This window comes from Cervus elaphus, chromosome 12, assembly GCF_910594005.1.
Source record: "Cervus elaphus chromosome 12, mCerEla1.1, whole genome shotgun sequence".
NCBI classification, from domain to species: domain Eukaryota; kingdom Metazoa; phylum Chordata; class Mammalia; order Artiodactyla; family Cervidae; genus Cervus; species Cervus elaphus.
In genome coordinates this window covers 42310232-42327896 of record NC_057826.1, presented here as the reverse complement: position 1 = coordinate 42327896, position 17665 = coordinate 42310232, and the positions used below count along the sequence as shown (strand labels likewise).

The 17665-nt window shown below is 40.7% G+C and overlaps 1 protein-coding gene across 1 annotated transcript in view; it reads left to right on the top strand.

Annotated features, from left to right (window-relative positions):
* Window positions 1-16447, top strand: part of LOC122705583 (aromatase) — a 45119-nt gene extending 28672 nt beyond the window's left edge. The window contains exons 4-10 of the mRNA XM_043921038.1: window positions 2443-2597; window positions 5259-5435; window positions 7891-8005; window positions 11240-11354; window positions 12158-12320; window positions 14783-15024; window positions 16199-16447. Coding sequence (XP_043776973.1) covers window positions 2443-2597; window positions 5259-5435; window positions 7891-8005; window positions 11240-11354; window positions 12158-12320; window positions 14783-15024; window positions 16199-16447 — 1216 coding nt within the window. The remainder of the gene's footprint in view (window positions 1-2442; window positions 2598-5258; window positions 5436-7890; window positions 8006-11239; window positions 11355-12157; window positions 12321-14782; window positions 15025-16198) is intronic.
* Window positions 16448-17665: the final 1218 nt, after the last annotated feature.

Sequence of the window (17665 nt, the reverse complement as noted above, 5' to 3'; positions counted from 1 at the left end):
CAGGTAGCCAAAGTATTGGAGCTTCTACTGGACTATTGGAGTATAGGTCCTTCCATGTTGCTGCAAATGGCGTTATTTCATTCTTTTTTATGGCTGAGTAATATTCCATTGTGTGTATGTACCTCATCTTCTTTATCCACCCACCTGACAGTGGACATTCAGGTTGCTTCCATGTCTTGGCTGTTGTAAATAGTGCTGCTGTGAAAACTGAGGTGCATCTATCTTTCTGAACTATGTTTTCCTCTGGACATATGCATAGGAATGGGATCATTCGATCATAATGAAGCTCTATTTTTAGTTTTTAAAGGAACCTCTGTATTGTTTTCCATAGTGGCTATACCAATTTATTTAATACATTCCCACCAACAGTGAAGGTTTCCTTTTTATCCACATACTTTCCAGCATTTATTATTTATAGACTTTTTCATGATAGCCATTCTGACTGGAGTGAGATGATACCTCATTGTAGTACTGATTTGCATTTGTCTAATAATTAGCAGTGTTGAACACCTCTTCGTGTGCTTGTTGACCATCTGTATGTCTTCTTTGAAGAAATGTTTATTTACCTCTTCTGCCCATTTTTTAATTGGGCTCTTTGATTTTTTTTAATATTGAATTGTATAAGCTGTTTGTGTATTTTAGAAATCAATCCCTTGTTGATCTCACCACTTGCAAATATTCTCTCTCATCGGTAGTTTGTCTTTTTGTTTTGTTTATGGTTTCCTCTGCTGTGCAAAAGTTTTAAATTCAGTTAGGCCCTGTTTATATTTGTTTTTATTTCCACTGTTCAAGGAGACACATCCAAAAAGATATTACTGTGATTTAAGGCAAAGAGTGACCTTCCTATGTTTCCCTCTACTAGGGAAAATCAATTGGTGTGATATACCACATTAACACATTGAAGAGTAAAAACCATGCGATCATCTCAATAGATGCGGAAAAATGTTTTGATAAAAATTAACATCCATTTATAATAAAAACGCACCAGAAAGTGGGCATAGAGGGAATCTATGTCAACATAATAAAAGCCATGTATGAAAAACCCACAGCAAACATCATACTCAATGGTAAAAAGCTGAAAGCTTTTTCTCTAAGATCAAGAAAAAGACAAGGATGCCGACATTTGCCACTTTTATTTGCTATAGTTTTGGAAGTCCTGGCCATAGCAATCAGAGAAGAAAAAGAAACAAAAGAAATTCAAATTGGAAAAGAAATAAAACTGTCACTTTTGGAGATCACATGATATTACATAGAAAACCCTATCCTTTCAATTATTAAATTATTTAAATGATTGATTTATACTTCCAATGCCATAGCCTGACTTATAAGTAGCCTTAATAAAAGAGCTTCTCATCAAAGTGAGGCTTTCTGCAAAAGAATTCTGTACCGCTGTCCTATGAAGACAATATTCTCCTCACATATGGAGGCCCCATGATGCGTTCAGCTAGAATTTTTAAAAATTCTATAATATTCAATGCCTTAACATGCCCTAATTCTACTGGTATTGGAGGTAGGAAGCAAGCCCTGGAGGAGATCTGTGGGGAGGGGGCTGCCTCCTCCCTAGCTACTTGTTCTGAAAGCTGAAGCTAGGCTGTAAGAACTGGTCCAGGAGCGAAGGTAGAGGGCAGAGTAGTGGAAGAACTGGGAAGTTGAAGGAAGCCTAGGCTATTGGCAAAGTCCCAGGGATGCCATATCAAGGGCTATCTAATGGCTCAACATATCCTACATCTTGGGAGAACTCTGTGACCCTCTAGACCCTGGTGATTCATGATGGATGCAGAGCCTCAAAAGAACTGCTGTCACCACCACAGAGAGCCTTCCAGGTCCACCCAAGTCAGTCAAACTCAAGGCAGAGGTCCCCAGGTATATCCTTCAGTCCCAGAATGATACCCCTGGAGGGGCCAGGCCTGATTAGAGACTCTGGGGAATAGGTGGTACAAGGCAGAACTGCTGCTTTCAGACTAACGAGATGAGACTTCAAATATTCCAGCTTCTTCCAATTCTGAGATTCACTTCTGTGGGGGGTGGCGGGGAGGGGAGAGAAGGCCACCATCTGGAGTGGGGCTGCTCCAGGGCTGGAGGCTCTTGGAAACGTGGTGGTGTGGAGGGTGCAGTTTCTCACAGCCTTGCAGCTTTGACCACATTCGTGAGTAATATTTTAGAGACTTGGTGTCAGAGAAGAAGGGCAAATAACAAATAACTCTGCGTGTGTTGTTTGTTGATCTTTAGTGATGCCCAAACAGAGAGCTAGTAGGTAGAAATGTTTTAACTGGAGGAGGAGGTTCTTCTGCTAACACAAGTACTTATTTAATCTGAACACTAGAAATAATGCATTTTTGTCTCGATCAAATGCATTTGCTCCAAGAGCCACCAGGTAGTCAAACTCATCATTGTGAGTTCTTGACCCTTAAAAATCAATACCAAGGTTTTTTTTTGCTGCAGGTCCTCAAGTATGTTCCATGTAATGAAGCACAGTCACTACATATCCCGGTTTGGCAGCAAACTGGGGTTGCAGTTCATCGGCATGCACGAGAAAGGCATCATATTCAACAATAACCCAGCGCTCTGGAAGGCTGTTCGACCTTTCTTTACAAAAGGTATTCAGGTGCCGGGTACATTCTGCTGCTTTGTCTATGAGCATGTCTGTTTTGAAATCATTTTCAACTTCTGCTGCTTCACAGTTTTAAAATGGTTACAGCTAACATTCATTACATATGCATTATATAGTAGGCACGATTTTAAACACTTAATTCTTAATTCCACAGTAACTCCATGTAGTAAACAATAATAATATCACCTACATTTTGCAAATGAGAAAACTGAGGCATAAAGAGGTTAACTGCCTTGCCCAATTTCCACCATTAGTAAATGGTAGCACAGAAGACAACCCCAGAGCCTACATATTTAACCACTTTGATCTGGTTCTTCCTGTTTCTACATCCCTCTCATGGATTTAAAAAAGAATTGGCTCTCTATATACTTAATGTCACTTCAAATAAGAATTGAGTGTGTCAGATATTTAGCACAGCCAACATGTTTGCTGAACCATTGGTTGACATCCCACATGTTTTCACAGAAAACAGTTTGCAAATAACTTAGATAATTTCAAAACTGTGAATGGCTATATATGTCATTTCTTCCAGGCTCTAGGTTTTTTACTTAAGTAAATACATTTCTAGAGAGCTTATGACTTTTCCCCAAGGCAACATCGCCAGATATGGAATAGCAAAAACTAGATCCCAAACATCCTTATCTAGCGATTTCCCTCTTTACCATCTGCCACTGGAATTAAAGTCTTTCTTATAGTTTTATGGGTCAAAAGTCTGATGTGGGTCTCACAGGGCAATAATCAAGATTCTGCTGCTGCTGCTGCTGCTGCTCCTAAGTCACTTCAGTCGTGTCCAACTCTGTGCGACGCCATAGACGGCAGCCCACCAGGCTCCTCTGTCCCTGGGATTCTCTAGGCAAGAATACTGGAGTGGGTTGCCATTTCCTTCTCCAATGCAAGAAAGTGAAAAGTGAAAGTGAAGTCACTCAGTCGTGTCCAGCTCTTAGCGACCCCATGGACTTTAGCCTACCAGGCTCTTCCGTCCATGGGATTCTCCAGGCAAGAATACTGGAGTGGGTTGCCATTTCCTTCTCCAATCAAGATACTGGAAAAATTCTATTCCTTTCTGGAGGATCTAGGGAGAAAATGTTTCTTTGCCTTTTCCAGCTTCTAGAGGCTGCCCACATTCTTTGGCCCATGGCCCTATCAGTGATATTACATTCTGTTTATAAGTCTGAAATGTGGCTTCAAACTCTTGAACTTAAAGGCAAATCAGACATCAGCCTGGGACTGATATTCAAGGTCAATCCTTTCATGCAAAGGATTGATTCATGAAGGAATTAGTTGTCCCACTTGCGGATGTGACAGTCACCCAGAAAACAGCATCCCCACCTTCCATATCTCCAACTCCTTCCTTAAGTCAGGAAGTATGCTGCCAACCCAAGCTTCTTTTTTATACCTGGGTGGACATGCTTAGAGTCTAGAACCACTTACAGATCTCTTCCTTCTTTGTAAAGTGTGTCTTCAAGGGCTCTGCAGCACAGCTGATTGGCTTTGTTTGAGCACTTTGAATCTAACAGCAAATCTGAATAACAAAAGACATAAAAAAGCAATTACTCCTAAAGAAAACTCAAAGAAACTTGGAACAAGGGGAGAAATAATTTTAAGAGTTAAACTCTCAAGTTAGACCATCTGCCATCATGACCCAGTAGCTGCTAAGACAGTCAGGAGCAGAGCAAAGGGAGCGAACAGAGCTAGTTAACTCTACCAGGTTTCATTCATTCCTCTATTTGACAAATACATTTGGAGAGCCACCATGTTACTATGGACTTGAAGTACAAAGCTAATAGGTTATCATTGCCCTGAAAGAGTGCCCAGTTCTATGAGAAAGACTGCTCAAACAAGGATTTGTTTTGTTGTTATGACACTGATTGAGTAAAATAAATGATTGTACTTTGAAGAGAAACTAAGATTAAGAGAAGGTTATAGTTGGTAAGCACTTCCCAATTGACTCAGTGGTAAAGAATCCACCTGCCAAGCAGGAGACACAGGTTCGACCCCTCGGTCAGGAAGATCCCTGGAGAAGGAAATGGCAACCCACTCCAATATTCTTGCCTGGGACAGAGGAGCCTGATTGGCAACAGTCCATGGTGTTGCAAAGAGTCAGACATGACCGAGTGACTAAACAACAACAAAAACATTTGGTAATTTAGAAAATTAGCATTTTACATGTATAACCTATAATTAAACAGTAAGCACCTTAGATCAAAACAGTAAGATCCAATTTGAATAGTTCAGTAGCAATATTCTGCCACCCTAGGAAACATAAAATATCCCACTACCAAATCCAAATCTTCTTTAGAAGGGTATATAATAAACATGGAAAATCACAGATTTGTGATTTATAACCCCAAGTATTACATATTTCATTTGCAATCTCACAAATGGTTTATCATATGAATAAAAGTATAATTTTGAATAGTCTGTTTTAAAAATACTTATTTTTTTCATTTTTAACCATAAATGTGATGACCTGCTGTAGAAAATTAGGAAAATACAGAAAAAGTATAAAGAAGAAAATGAAATTTCCACCCACTTACTGAAGAAAAATTTGTGGTCAGTTAAGCTCCAAACATAAAAAGCCAAAATTGCCTGATTGCTTGTGTGTCCTGGAGTTGGAGGTAGCTCACTCTGATGTTGTCCCCTTCAGCTTTATCCGGTCCTGGCCTGGTGCGCATGGTGACCATCTGTGCTGATTCCATCACTAAGCATCTGGACAGGTTGGAGGAGGTCCGCAACGACTTGGGCTATGTGGACGTGTTGACCCTCATGCGGCGCATCATGCTGGACACCTCTAACATGCTCTTCCTGGGGATCCCCTTGGATGGTACTGAAAGTTTCATTCTCATGACTTGACATTCAGCCCTTTACTAAACAGGGCATGAGAAGTGTAATGAACTTATGGAAAGATACGCTCTTTTGTACTCTGTTCTTTAAATCTTTCTAAGAATTCCTAAAGTGTTTTCCTGGTATGTCTGCATTCTTCATTTATAAGCTCTTAAATATTCACAGCAAGAGCCATCTTCTATTTCTTTTGCATCTCTCCTCATTGCTCTAGGAAATAGGATAATTCTACCCACAGCTGAAACTTAATAGATGTGATCATTTCATTTGGTCATAAATATATCCTACCACCAAACCTATGTATTCAACCATTACCAACCATTCTTTTGCACATGATATATGCATACACACACACACACACATACAAACCCATAGCCACATTCAATCTATTTAACTTTCTATGTATATATACAAACACACACACACATAAATACATGCATATACCTCTCCCTCAAAGCCACTAAGTATGAAAACTTCAAGCTGATGCTGCTGAAAATGATGATGATAACTCCCATAAATTTAGGATCTACAATGTGCCAAGTAGTATAAAAAATTGCTTCACATAAAGCTTGTGATTTAGCATTTATAACAATCCTGGCAAGATTTCTCACTCAAGAAGATGCTTTACTCATTATATTATAGAAACAAATATTAAACACATCCATTTAACTCTACCACCAACAAAAAACCAAACATTAATCATGTGGATTCATTCCATTCTGCTATTGGCAGCTTAAAGAAATTTCTCCTGATTTGATTTCTAACAGTCTTTATTGATTCATACATTCATTCAATTAATATTTATTGATTGCCTATTTTATGGAAGGTTTAGGTTCTGGGGTTACAGCAGTGAACTAAAGTCCTTGCCTTCAAAGAGTTTACATCCCAGTGGACATATGCACAGTAAACAAGTTACTATCTAGCAATACTTTAGGCAATAATAAGTGCCTTGGGAACAAAAAAAGTAGGGCAAAGGGCTAGAAAGTGAAGGGAGGCAATTGGAGAGAAGCCAAAACTATTGTGGAGAGAAGGGGTGATCAGGAAGGCCTCTGATCCTCTGATGTGGATTGGACAACTGAACAAAGCCCCAGATGAAGTGTAGCCCTGAACCCTCTGCAGATCTGAGGGAAGAACATCACAGGAATAAGAACAAGGCATGATTTTCACTCTTGCCCACACCAACTGAGCTATCATACCTGCTCCCTGACTGACCACATTTGGACAAGCAAACAAATGATAAGCCCTCCCCTCCTTTTTTCCACTCTCCTCGCCTCCTCTCCCCTCTCTTTAATTATTTCTTTCAAGAGGACATAACAGTCTGATTGACATCAGGATGGGCGTCTCATTCACTCTGAGGACCTTAGTCACAGCCTCTTGTCTGAACTCCTTTCAGACAGGCACTCTAAAAGCCCTATTTGCCTGTTCCACACACACTCCTAAGGATTGACAGGTACCTATTTTAGAAGTCCCTTCTCCTTGATTCCCAAACAGCCTTGAATCTTAGGAGGGGAAAAGAAAAGTGCATTGTACAACTCTATGTTAATTTATGGATGCAGACTTTGTTACTAAGAACCTGCATAATCCATACAGAGTTCTGTGTATTTCCACCTGCTCACTGGGTCCTTGTTAAACTCTCAGTGAGCCTGGGGGCCATGGTGCACCAAAGAGGAAAGGACATGGCCCTGAGGTCAGATAGGACTGGGCTGCAGCCTAGGGGCTGCCAACCACACTGGCTGTATGGTGTTGGACAAACTTCCTCAATTCTATGAACTGCAGCTTCTGCATCTGCACAACGAGGACACTCTTACTCCCTTCGCAAGACTGTAAGGATGAAATGAAGTTTCTTTCTAAAGCACCTTACCCTGTGCCCGGTGTTTAGCAGTTGAAAATACTGGTCTCTTCCATTCCCTTGTGTATAATTTGAGAAAAGCAGTGTTCTTCTTTTCTCTAGTATTCAACGTAATTCAAGAAAATCAATTAAGAACTGACTGTTCAGGAGACTTAGGATAAGGCACTGAAAACTACAAGATGAATTCTACACTCTGAACTGAAATATAAACAGAAGAATGGTAAGGCTTTTTGCCTTTGGTGCCAGATTGAGGTCATAACAACATTAATTACCTTTTATTTCCCATGATCAGGAAAACAGAAGATGTTGGAGGCTCAGCCAAGGAGAAGCATGTGAGATTCTAAGCTGGGTCTCTACCATAAACATGAAAACTACCAAATCTCTGGTTAACTTGGCCATTTAGGTGCTAAAGTAGAATGAATTAGTGTTGATTTGTTTGGTGACATTCATGTGTCTGTAACACCCACTGAAGACAGAACCTTGTCCTGCTAAGAGTCCAAGATGCTAGGAGAGCCTACAGGGGATCTTCTTTCATTGGCATACCCTTCTTGGACTCACATTTTTGCTCATCTGCTCTGATGTTTTCCAGAAAGTGCCATCGTGGTTAAAATCCAGGGGTATTTTGATGCATGGCAAGCTCTCCTTCTCAAACCAGACATCTTCTTTAAGATATCTTGGCTGTGCAGAAAGTATGAAAAGTCTGTGTAAGTAACACATTTTGGAATTATTATTGACGAGACTGATTTGTGTGTGTCTCAGATGTTTCTGGCCTCTCTGGCAAGCTTTCTCGTCCCCAGAACCACAGGGAGCTGTTGAGTAAGATGCTGGTGAAGCACTTCTTACAGCGCTTTGGGCACATGTGGCCAGACCACAGGGGAAAGGCAGCCTTTGGCCCAGGGATGTTTTTCGTTTAGGAAGCTAAGAACCCCAAATCTACAACTAGATTTGACACTGAAGTGTGTTTTGAGTTGAAGACAAAAGGGTTGGCTGAACCTATTGTTATTATCTGTCAAAATTTTCTTTGCATGTCTAGAAAAATGGAAACATGAAAACATTTATTGTGTTCCATTGAAACAATTTAACTTAATTCAACTTGTAAGAACTGACAGTAGTCACAAAATAATTTTTTCATGATGAACTTTTATAAGGTGTGCTTTGTTTGTTTGTTTATTTAATTATACATCTTATGTCTTGGGGGATCCTAAAATAGTCGTTAAATGGCTTTGCCTTGGTCTCACACTAGTCTAGCAGAAGACTGGACAAACGCCCAGTGGACTACTGGATAATCATTGGGTTTTCAGGGTGCAAGTGTTGTTGTTGTTTAGTCACTAAACAACAAGTCATGTCCAACTCTTTTGCAACCCCATGGATTATAGCCCACCAGGATCCTCTGTCCATGGGATTTCCCAGGCAAGAATACTGGAGTGAGTTTCCATTTCCTACTCCAGGGGATCTTCCTGACCCAGGGATCAAACCTATATCTCCTGCTTCGCAGGCAGATTCTTTACCATTGAGCCACCACAGGGAAGCTCCAGTGTGTAAGTTGCCAGCCACTAAACATGCCACCTCTAACCACCAATGGAAAACCCAGGGAATTTAGAGGTAGACAGACCTGATTTGTATCCTATCTCTACCACTTACTAACCAAATGGTCTTGGGAAGTTCTTTAAAATAAAATATAACTTACTTTCCAGGGTGGGATATAGGTTAATGAGATCCTCTATGTAGGGCAATCAGCACAGAGCATGACACATAGGAGACAAAACACATGTTAGCTCTCTTCATATCTCCGTTCATATCTTACTCAGATGTCCAGAGTGTCTTAAATTCTCCAACTCTTCAAGTTCCCAAACTTGGTTGAAGAGCTAACTTCATCCATTTGCACATTTTGAAATTCAATAATATTAGTCTCCAAGGAGGAAGTCAACTTCATGTTGCTCTTGCATGTTCTCAACTGGTTGATGAGTATCAGGTGGATGATTTGGACACATGGTCCCTTAAACACTTCTCTTTGTCTCAACCAGAACTTAGTGTGACTTGAATCAATAAGGTCAATTATTCATCTCTTCACTCTGGTCAGATTTTGTGGTGGCCTAAAGAGTCATACAGAGTAAAGCAGAGACATTACTTTGCCAACAAAGGTCCGTCTAGTCAAGGCTATGGTTTTTCCAGTGGTCATGTATGGATGTGAGAGTTGGACTGTGAAGAAAGCTGAGTGCTGAAGAATTGATGTTTTTGAACTGTGGTGTTGGAGAAGACTCTTGAGAGTCCCTTGGACTGCAGGGAGATCCAACCAGTCAGTCCTAAAGGAGATCAGTCCTGGGTGTTCATGGGAAGGACTGATGCTGAAGCTGAAACTCCAATACTTTGGCCACCTCATACGAAGAGTTGACTCATTGGAAAAGACCCTGCTGCTGGGAGGGATTGGAGGCAGGAGGAGAAGGGGACGACAGAGGATGAGATGGCTAGATGGCATCACAGACTCGATGGGCATGAGTTTGAGTACACTCCGGGAGTTGGTGATGGACAGGGAGGCCTGGCGTGCTGTGATTCATGGGGTCGCAAAGAGTCGGACACGACTGAGCGACTGAACTGAACTGAACCGAAAGAGTCATACTGGTCTGCAGCTACATTTGGTCATTATTTTATCTTCACTATTGTCAGCAGGCTCACAGTAACTTTTCACATGAGACTGTATAACAGTTCCTCTTTGTTTTCTTTAAAATTAGCTCAGCAACATTCTCTCGATATATAAAATCTGCTAATGGATAGCGAACTAGGTAATATCTCCTATGACCGAGAGCAGTAAAGACCTAGAGAAATGTTTTAGTCTTCTTCCCCATATGCCCTTGCAATATGCCAATATTTGGTTTTTTTTGTTAAGATATCAATAACATATAAAATTATGTTTCAGTTATACAACATAATGATTCAATATTTGTATATTTGGCAAAATTATCATCATCATAAGTCTATGATCTGTCACCATACACAGTTACAAAATTTTTCTTGTGATGAGAACTTTAAAGATCCCTCTTAGCAACTCACAAATATCCAACACAGTAATATGAACACATACTGTTCATGACATCTCAGTGACTTATGATAACCCAAAGTTTGTATCTTTTGATAATCACCATCACCAGTTTGCTCCCACCCTCAACTTCATGACTTGGTATGACATCTGCTCTATGTGTCTATGAACTCCCTCTTTTAAAAAGATTTCACATGAAGCTTCCCCGGTGGCTCAGTCATAAAGAATCTGCCTGCCAATGCAGGAGCACAGGTTTGATTCTGGTCCAGAATGAGCCAGAGCAACTAAGCCTGTGGGCCACAACCATTGAGCCTGTGCGCTAGAGCCTGGGAGCCAAAACTATTGAGTCCAAGAGCTGCAAACACTGAAGCCTGCGTGCCCCAGAGGCTCTGCCACAAGAGAAGCCGTCACAATGAGAAGCCTGCACTGCAACTAGAAAGTAGCCCCCACTCACTGCAAATTGAGAAAAGCCCAGGCAGCAATGAAGACCTAGCACAGCCAAGATGAATAAATAGAATTAAAATAAAAAGATTCCACATATAAGTGAGAAAGATTCCACATACAAGTGAGAAAGCCCGCATGTATTGTCTCTATCATGCCAATACTTAAAAAAATATATTGGATTTAGCCTTTTGGTAACAGTTCTCAACATTTAACTATAGTTTATAGCCTTGACTTTGCTACCAGTAGCTAGATATGTGGCTAATTCTGGTTCCTTAATATGAATTGTAATGTATACATAATTTAAGGATATTTGCAAATAATTAAGTATAAATTTGGTTATTCATGAACACTAATAGCTTCATCTACAGCATTTCATTTTATTTAAACAAATGGCAAATAAACCCATTTTTTGGTATCTTAACTGAGTACAGGTAGATTATATTTTCACTTTTATTTCCAGCAAGGACTTGAAAGATGCCATGGAAATTCTCATAGAAGAAAAAAGACACAGGATTTCAACAGCAGAGAAGCTGGAAGACTGCATAGATTTCGCCACTGAGTTGATTTTTGCTGAGGTACAGACCTACACTAACCATAATTCCTACACAACATATGTGTATGACTGTATGCAAGCATGCTCAGTCGTTCAGTCATGTCCGACTCTTTGCAACCCTATGGACTGTAGCCCACCAGGTTCCTCTATCCATGGGATTCTCCAGGCAAGAATACTGGAGGGGGTTGTCATTTGCTCCTCCAGAGGATCTTCCTGACCCAGGGATTGAACCCAGCTCTCCTGCATTACAGACAGGTTCCTTACCACGGAGCCACCTGGGAAGCACGTATGATTGTGTATAGGTGTCTAAAAATTCCCACTTGTTAATTGTTGCATGTTTCTGCTTTTAAATGTTTGCTTTAGTGTTTATATAATACCCAAACTAAATAGCCCAGTATTAGACAATCTGATTGGACTGACCCTTAGGATTTAAACATCTCTGTGTCTGTACAATACAAAACATGAAAACCAGGGAGTGCAAAGACATTAAATACATAGATAAATGTCTAAATTGTTTGGCTTTGAGCTGAAGATTATTAATAAAAGTGTCCATTGTCAATTCCAGAGACTTGTAATTCCTATAATTTCATTTTGTTGAGGTAATTGATTCTTTTTTTTTTCCATTTTTTTTATTACTTGGAGGCTAATTACTTTACAATATTGTAGTGGTTTCTGTCATACATTGACATGAAGTAAGCCAGAAAGATAAAGACCAATACAGTATCCTAACGCATGTATGAGGTAATTGATTCTTGAGTGCTACCTCCCTTCCTGTTCTGAACCTTGCTCACTTTCCCAATATTTCTCTCCCTTCCCATTCTTCAGAAACGTGGTGAACTTACAAGAGAGAATGTAAACCAGTGCATATTGGAAATGCTGATCGCAGCACCAGACACCATGTCTGTTTCTGTGTTCTTCATGCTGTTTCTGATTGCAAAGCATCCCCAGGTTGAAGAGGCAATAATGAGGGAAATCCAGGCTGTTGTTGGTAAGAATTTATCAAACAAACAATAGAGCTCAGAAAACAATTTCTTGATATGAGCTTCTATGTCCTAAAATTTTTATGTCAAAAACTCTGTTACAATCTGCTCAGAGAACAATAAGGCAAGTCATTGTGTCATATTTTCATTATGCCAGACAGGTTGAAATGATAGTTCTTCCTGTGTTTTCCTAATTTTAAAATAGCACATACTCATTGAAAAAATCCAAATAATGGAGAGATGTATAAAGCAGAAAATACTGTCACCTGAACCCAACCACTCTTCTCCTCAGCCTCATCTCAATTCCCAGAGGGAATCACTGTTATTATTTTGTGTCTTCTTCAAGGTCTTTTCAAAGGGCCACATAAGCACATACATGTGGTTTCATATGTCTGTGTTTAAAACACATGAGATCATCCACAAGGATTTGTACCAAAGGCTTTTGAAGGTCCACTCAGGGAGATGGCTATCATTTAAGGCAGTGTTTCTGGGTTTCAAGCAGTCCTTTCTTCCAGTTGGGAGCAGAGGGAGGAGAGAGGGTGATAGCAAAGGCAGGGGAGCAATCCGTTTCCCTGCCCCCCAGTCCTGGACTTCCAGGTCCTTCCTCCCCCTACCCTCTCCTCCTCTGCAGGGGATCCCCCAGGCCCCTGCTCAGCTCTTCCCAACTCCATCTCCTCCTGCTCTGCCTCTGCTTCACATCATTCTGCCACTGCTCCTGATATCCCCACCCTCCCCTAGAAATACTGCTACACTCAAAAGTCAGAATTGCTTTCTGGGAGAAAACGAAATGGTCTATTTGGAATGTGCTTCACATAAGTAATTTCTTCAGGAGTACATTTCAGACACATGTGAAGAGATATCTGTAATGATAGACTTTTCTTTGTTGACTTTAAAGAATCTCTGTGAAACAACCTGTTTCGTTGATGAAAGGCAATACATTTTAAAAAAATTTTATCTCATTTACCTTTAAAACAATTGAGTGCTGCTTGAAATAGTTGACAATCAGGTGAAATTTCATACAAGTATTAAATATGTGAAAGAAGGTTTCTGCAGACGTGTTGCTGCAGGAGGAAAGCTGCCTGGGAAGGTAGATAGCGAGGAACCACAATAACCCCCAGGCTTCAGTTCTGGAATGTTTTCTCGAGCACCCATTTCAGGTTATGGGTTCTGTGCCAGGTGCAGGGGCACCTGGTGAACAAGCCAGGTCCATCTCTGCAGTCCTGGGGCTCTCAGTCTCCTGAGAAAAAGAGAACTCAACAAGCAGGCTCACTGGAGTGAGAAGGAGAGCCATAGAATGGCAGACTGCAGACAACCAGGGGGAAACTGCTCGAGATCATAAGCCTGTAATATAATCTCCTTGAGAGGTGAAAAGGGCTTGTGCTCCACAATGTCTCCCTGACAAAACAGTCCTCTTGAAACAAAAAACTGGGACAAACACTAGTGCATGTACACGTGCTCCCTCTAGATCCACACACCTGGTCACTACTTCCTAGGAAACGACTTGGATTACCTTCCCCATCATCTGCCCTCTACCTCCCCACCCCAGATAGACACACCCATTAGACTCTGAAGTGTACAAAGAGCAGTACATGAAGGGCTGGGTCAGAAGAGTTCTCTGACCAAGTAAGACCTCTCCTGGATAGCATAGTTATACAGGAGACAGACCTGCCTTGGGACTCTGGGTTGATTTTCATTCTACGGAAGTGATACCCCATTTGAGAATGCTTTCAAGTTTTGCCAATTCTGAGAGTGATCTGAGCCTGTCTGACCAGTGTTGGGCCATGCTGAGATCGTAGAGGTGTCCATCAGTCCCCAACTCACCTAGGGCTTATCTCAGGACCCCCTTTTGTGTGGTGGGCATAGGGAGTTCTTGGCACCCTACCACACCAGGTTGTCCTGGATGAGATGGGGAGGAGGGATGATCAAAGATACTTTCTGACAGATGACTGCACAGGATACCAGAAGAGAACATTTCCTTCAACGTGATTAACATTACCATCTCAGTTTGACTAGAGAAATTAACATCTTCTAGAATTTAGAGTAGGGAACCAAACTCAAGAACCACAGAAGTGGCAGATAAATGTTTGAAGTAGACTGGGTAGGTCTACATGATGCTGCAGAGAGGAGTTTCTCTATAGGGCTCCTCAGACACTCAGCCTCAGCCAACTGCAGCCATGTGGGGGTGTGGATCCAAAGTTTTTTTGTTTTTGTCCTTTTTAATTTTCTAGAAATGTAGACTTAACTATGAAACCCCTAGGTGTTAAGATAAGAAAACTGAAATCAAAATTTTCATAAGACATTCTACAGAACAAGTACAGAATATTTTACTCCAGTTACTGTCTTACATTAGAATTGTAGATATACGTGTTTTCAACTAAGAGGAAACTGTTCTGTGGAAAATGTATGATTTTAAACACTGACCATATATTGAAATTAAGATGAGTTGTGTCTTTTTTATCTTATTCTACAGGTGAAAGAGACATAAGGATTGATGATATGCAAAAGCTAAAAGTGGTAGAAAACTTTATTAATGAGAGCATGCGATACCAGCCTGTCGTGGACCTGGTCATGCGCAAAGCCTTAGAGGATGACGTCATCGATGGCTACCCGGTGAAAAAGGGGACTAATATTATCCTGAACCTTGGAAGAATGCATAGACTCGAGTTTTTCCCAAAGCCTAATGAATTTACTCTTGAAAATTTTGCCAAGAATGTAAGAGTCCTTCCTTAAAACTGAGTGTGCCACCCTTGAAAGAATCAACTGTTAAATCCCCTCTGTATTTGTGTTTGTACATTTCAATCTATTTACTCATCCCTTCCAGCATCATCAGGAGAGAACACAATTCCCCCGGCTAGAACATGCCCATCAGTTCTGTCCTCAAGCCAAGGAAGCTGGCTCTCCAGCTCTTGGAAATGTCTTCATGGAGGGCACATGAGAGATCAAGTGTGCACAATTCAGGTCCTTAATTTGCCTAAAGTGAGATGAAGTTTGTTTAACCAACCCATTTTTCCATTTAAACTTATCACCTTGTCATCATGTAGATTCAGCTATAGCATCATGTATGATGATTAGATGGAAATCAAATGAGAAGAAATGATTTGTTTTTTTCAGTCTGCCTTTGGTTCTCAAATGGCCCCACAATTACTAGTCTCTATTCTAAACATGACTTAGTAATTAGAAGAACTCCCACCTTGTTCTTAATTGAGGTGTACTAGAGATTCTACCTCCGTTATGTCAAATTCTAGGAAATTTTTTAAAAAATCTGAATTATCCATATAGTTCCCTCTGTGCCCCTTTTTCCATTGCCATGTGGAGAAGAGATATGATCTAAGTTAAACCAGTTCTCTAATTCATTCTGCCTCTATATAAGCAACCCATGCCATGTTGCCAATTGGTCTAAAATAACTAAGCATCTATTAGGTGCCAGACACTGAATCCAAATGGGGACAAGACAGAGAGATGTGTCTCTTTAAATATTTGTATAACAAAAAATATTTAGATTCTTGGCATTAATAGGACAGGAATCCACACTTTTGCCTAAATTTGTCTTTGTCATCAGGTTATATGACCTGGGACAACAACAGTCTTTGTCTCAGTGACTGGCAGAACAGCAGTAAGATGTGGCCTTCCCACAGAGCTAGCTGAGTACTTTACATGAAAATGTAGCTGGGAATTATTGAGGTTGTGTCTGTATCACAAAGGGTGAATCAAACTGGAAGGAGAAAGAGTCTTATCTGAATCAGAGTCATCCCTGTCTGTGAAGAAGCAATATGGCCAAATCACTAAAACCGAGCATTCTGACTGACTGTGTTTTCAGGGTGAATCAAACAGAAATGCATGACTCTAGCCTTTACTACTCTGGCTAATTGTCTGATCTCTTTCCCAGGTTCCTTACAGGTACTTTCAGCCATTTGGCTTTGGGCCCCGGGCCTGTGCGGGAAAGTACATTGCCATGGTGATGATGAAGGTCATCCTGGTCACCCTTCTGAGACGCTTCCACGTGCAGACTTTGCAAGGTCGGTGTGTTGAGAAGATGCAGAAGAAAAATGACTTATCTTTGCATCCAGACGAGACCAGCGACCGGCTGGAAATGATTTTCATCCCAAGAAATTCAGACAAGTGCCTCGAGCACTAAAGAAGTTTGGTCAGTCCCTGCCCCAGAGCACTGCTCGACAGTATTCCACATGGGAACCACCCATCCTTGCCAGGTGGTCCTCCTCACATGAACAACCATGGCCTGTGCCATTTTATAGGCTTACCTCCTGTGGGTTGTCAGCTAGCCAGGAGACACGGTTCATCTGACCAGATCCAAACCAGACACCAGGCTGCAAGAGAAAATAGAGGCCAAGAGTTTGTACAGGAAACTGTAGCCCTAAAGACTCAATTCCACAAAACATGCTTTGAAATAGACAAGCCACCAGCAAAACTCAGCCCAGCTCCTTACTGTCCTACACTGAACTGGGAGCTTTTTAACATCTGGGGCAGAAGCACTCAATTTGATTACAAAGGCCAGGCCAACATCTGCGTACCTCAGATCAAACATATCTCCTAGCATGAATAAAACGGTTTCATTTGCTTTTTGGTGGGGGTGGGGGGGACTACAAGATCCATACCCTTGGAGAAATGCTTACAAATTCAGCATTTGACTTTTCCAACAAACTACATTCAATTAACTCTTGTTTATCTACATGTGACTTGTCTGAGGAAAAAGTTAAATTGAAGACTATCCTTTCTGAATTTCTCAATTTATTCCTCTCTTAACTCTGATACAACAGGTGTAGATTCAGGTATAAGACTACTGAGTAACTTATTAATAGACTGAATAAGATATAATTAGTACCATTCATCTGCCATTCTAAAAAATTCAAACAATGCATTTTAAATTAAATAAAATCCCTCTTCTCATGTCTGCATTGTTGCTTAGCTCCAGGAGTGCAATAACCAAAAGATAAATTTAGATAATGGCACCTATTAACTCTTACTGAGGCTTCTGTGATTTTCAGGGAGGGTAAGATTCTAAGTGTATATCTAAATCTACAACCCAGTGGGTTCAAATTTCTAAGGAGTGCCCCTTGTACCATTATCCTTCTCTCTCACCATTTCTTCCCTCCTCTTTCTTTCCATGACCCCAAAAGCCAAGAGCAACAAGCATATCAGTAGAGAACACAGCCAGGGTAGAATCCCTACAATCACATTTTATCCTAGCTCCAATTTAACAGTCACCTATGAGATTTAACAGTTAACCTGGTTTACTGAATCACCACTATATGTAACCGTGGGAAAATGCACATCTTGGAAGTTAGCGCCAAATCAAACAGATGAGTGAATTTTCCAAGTATCAATACGACTTTCC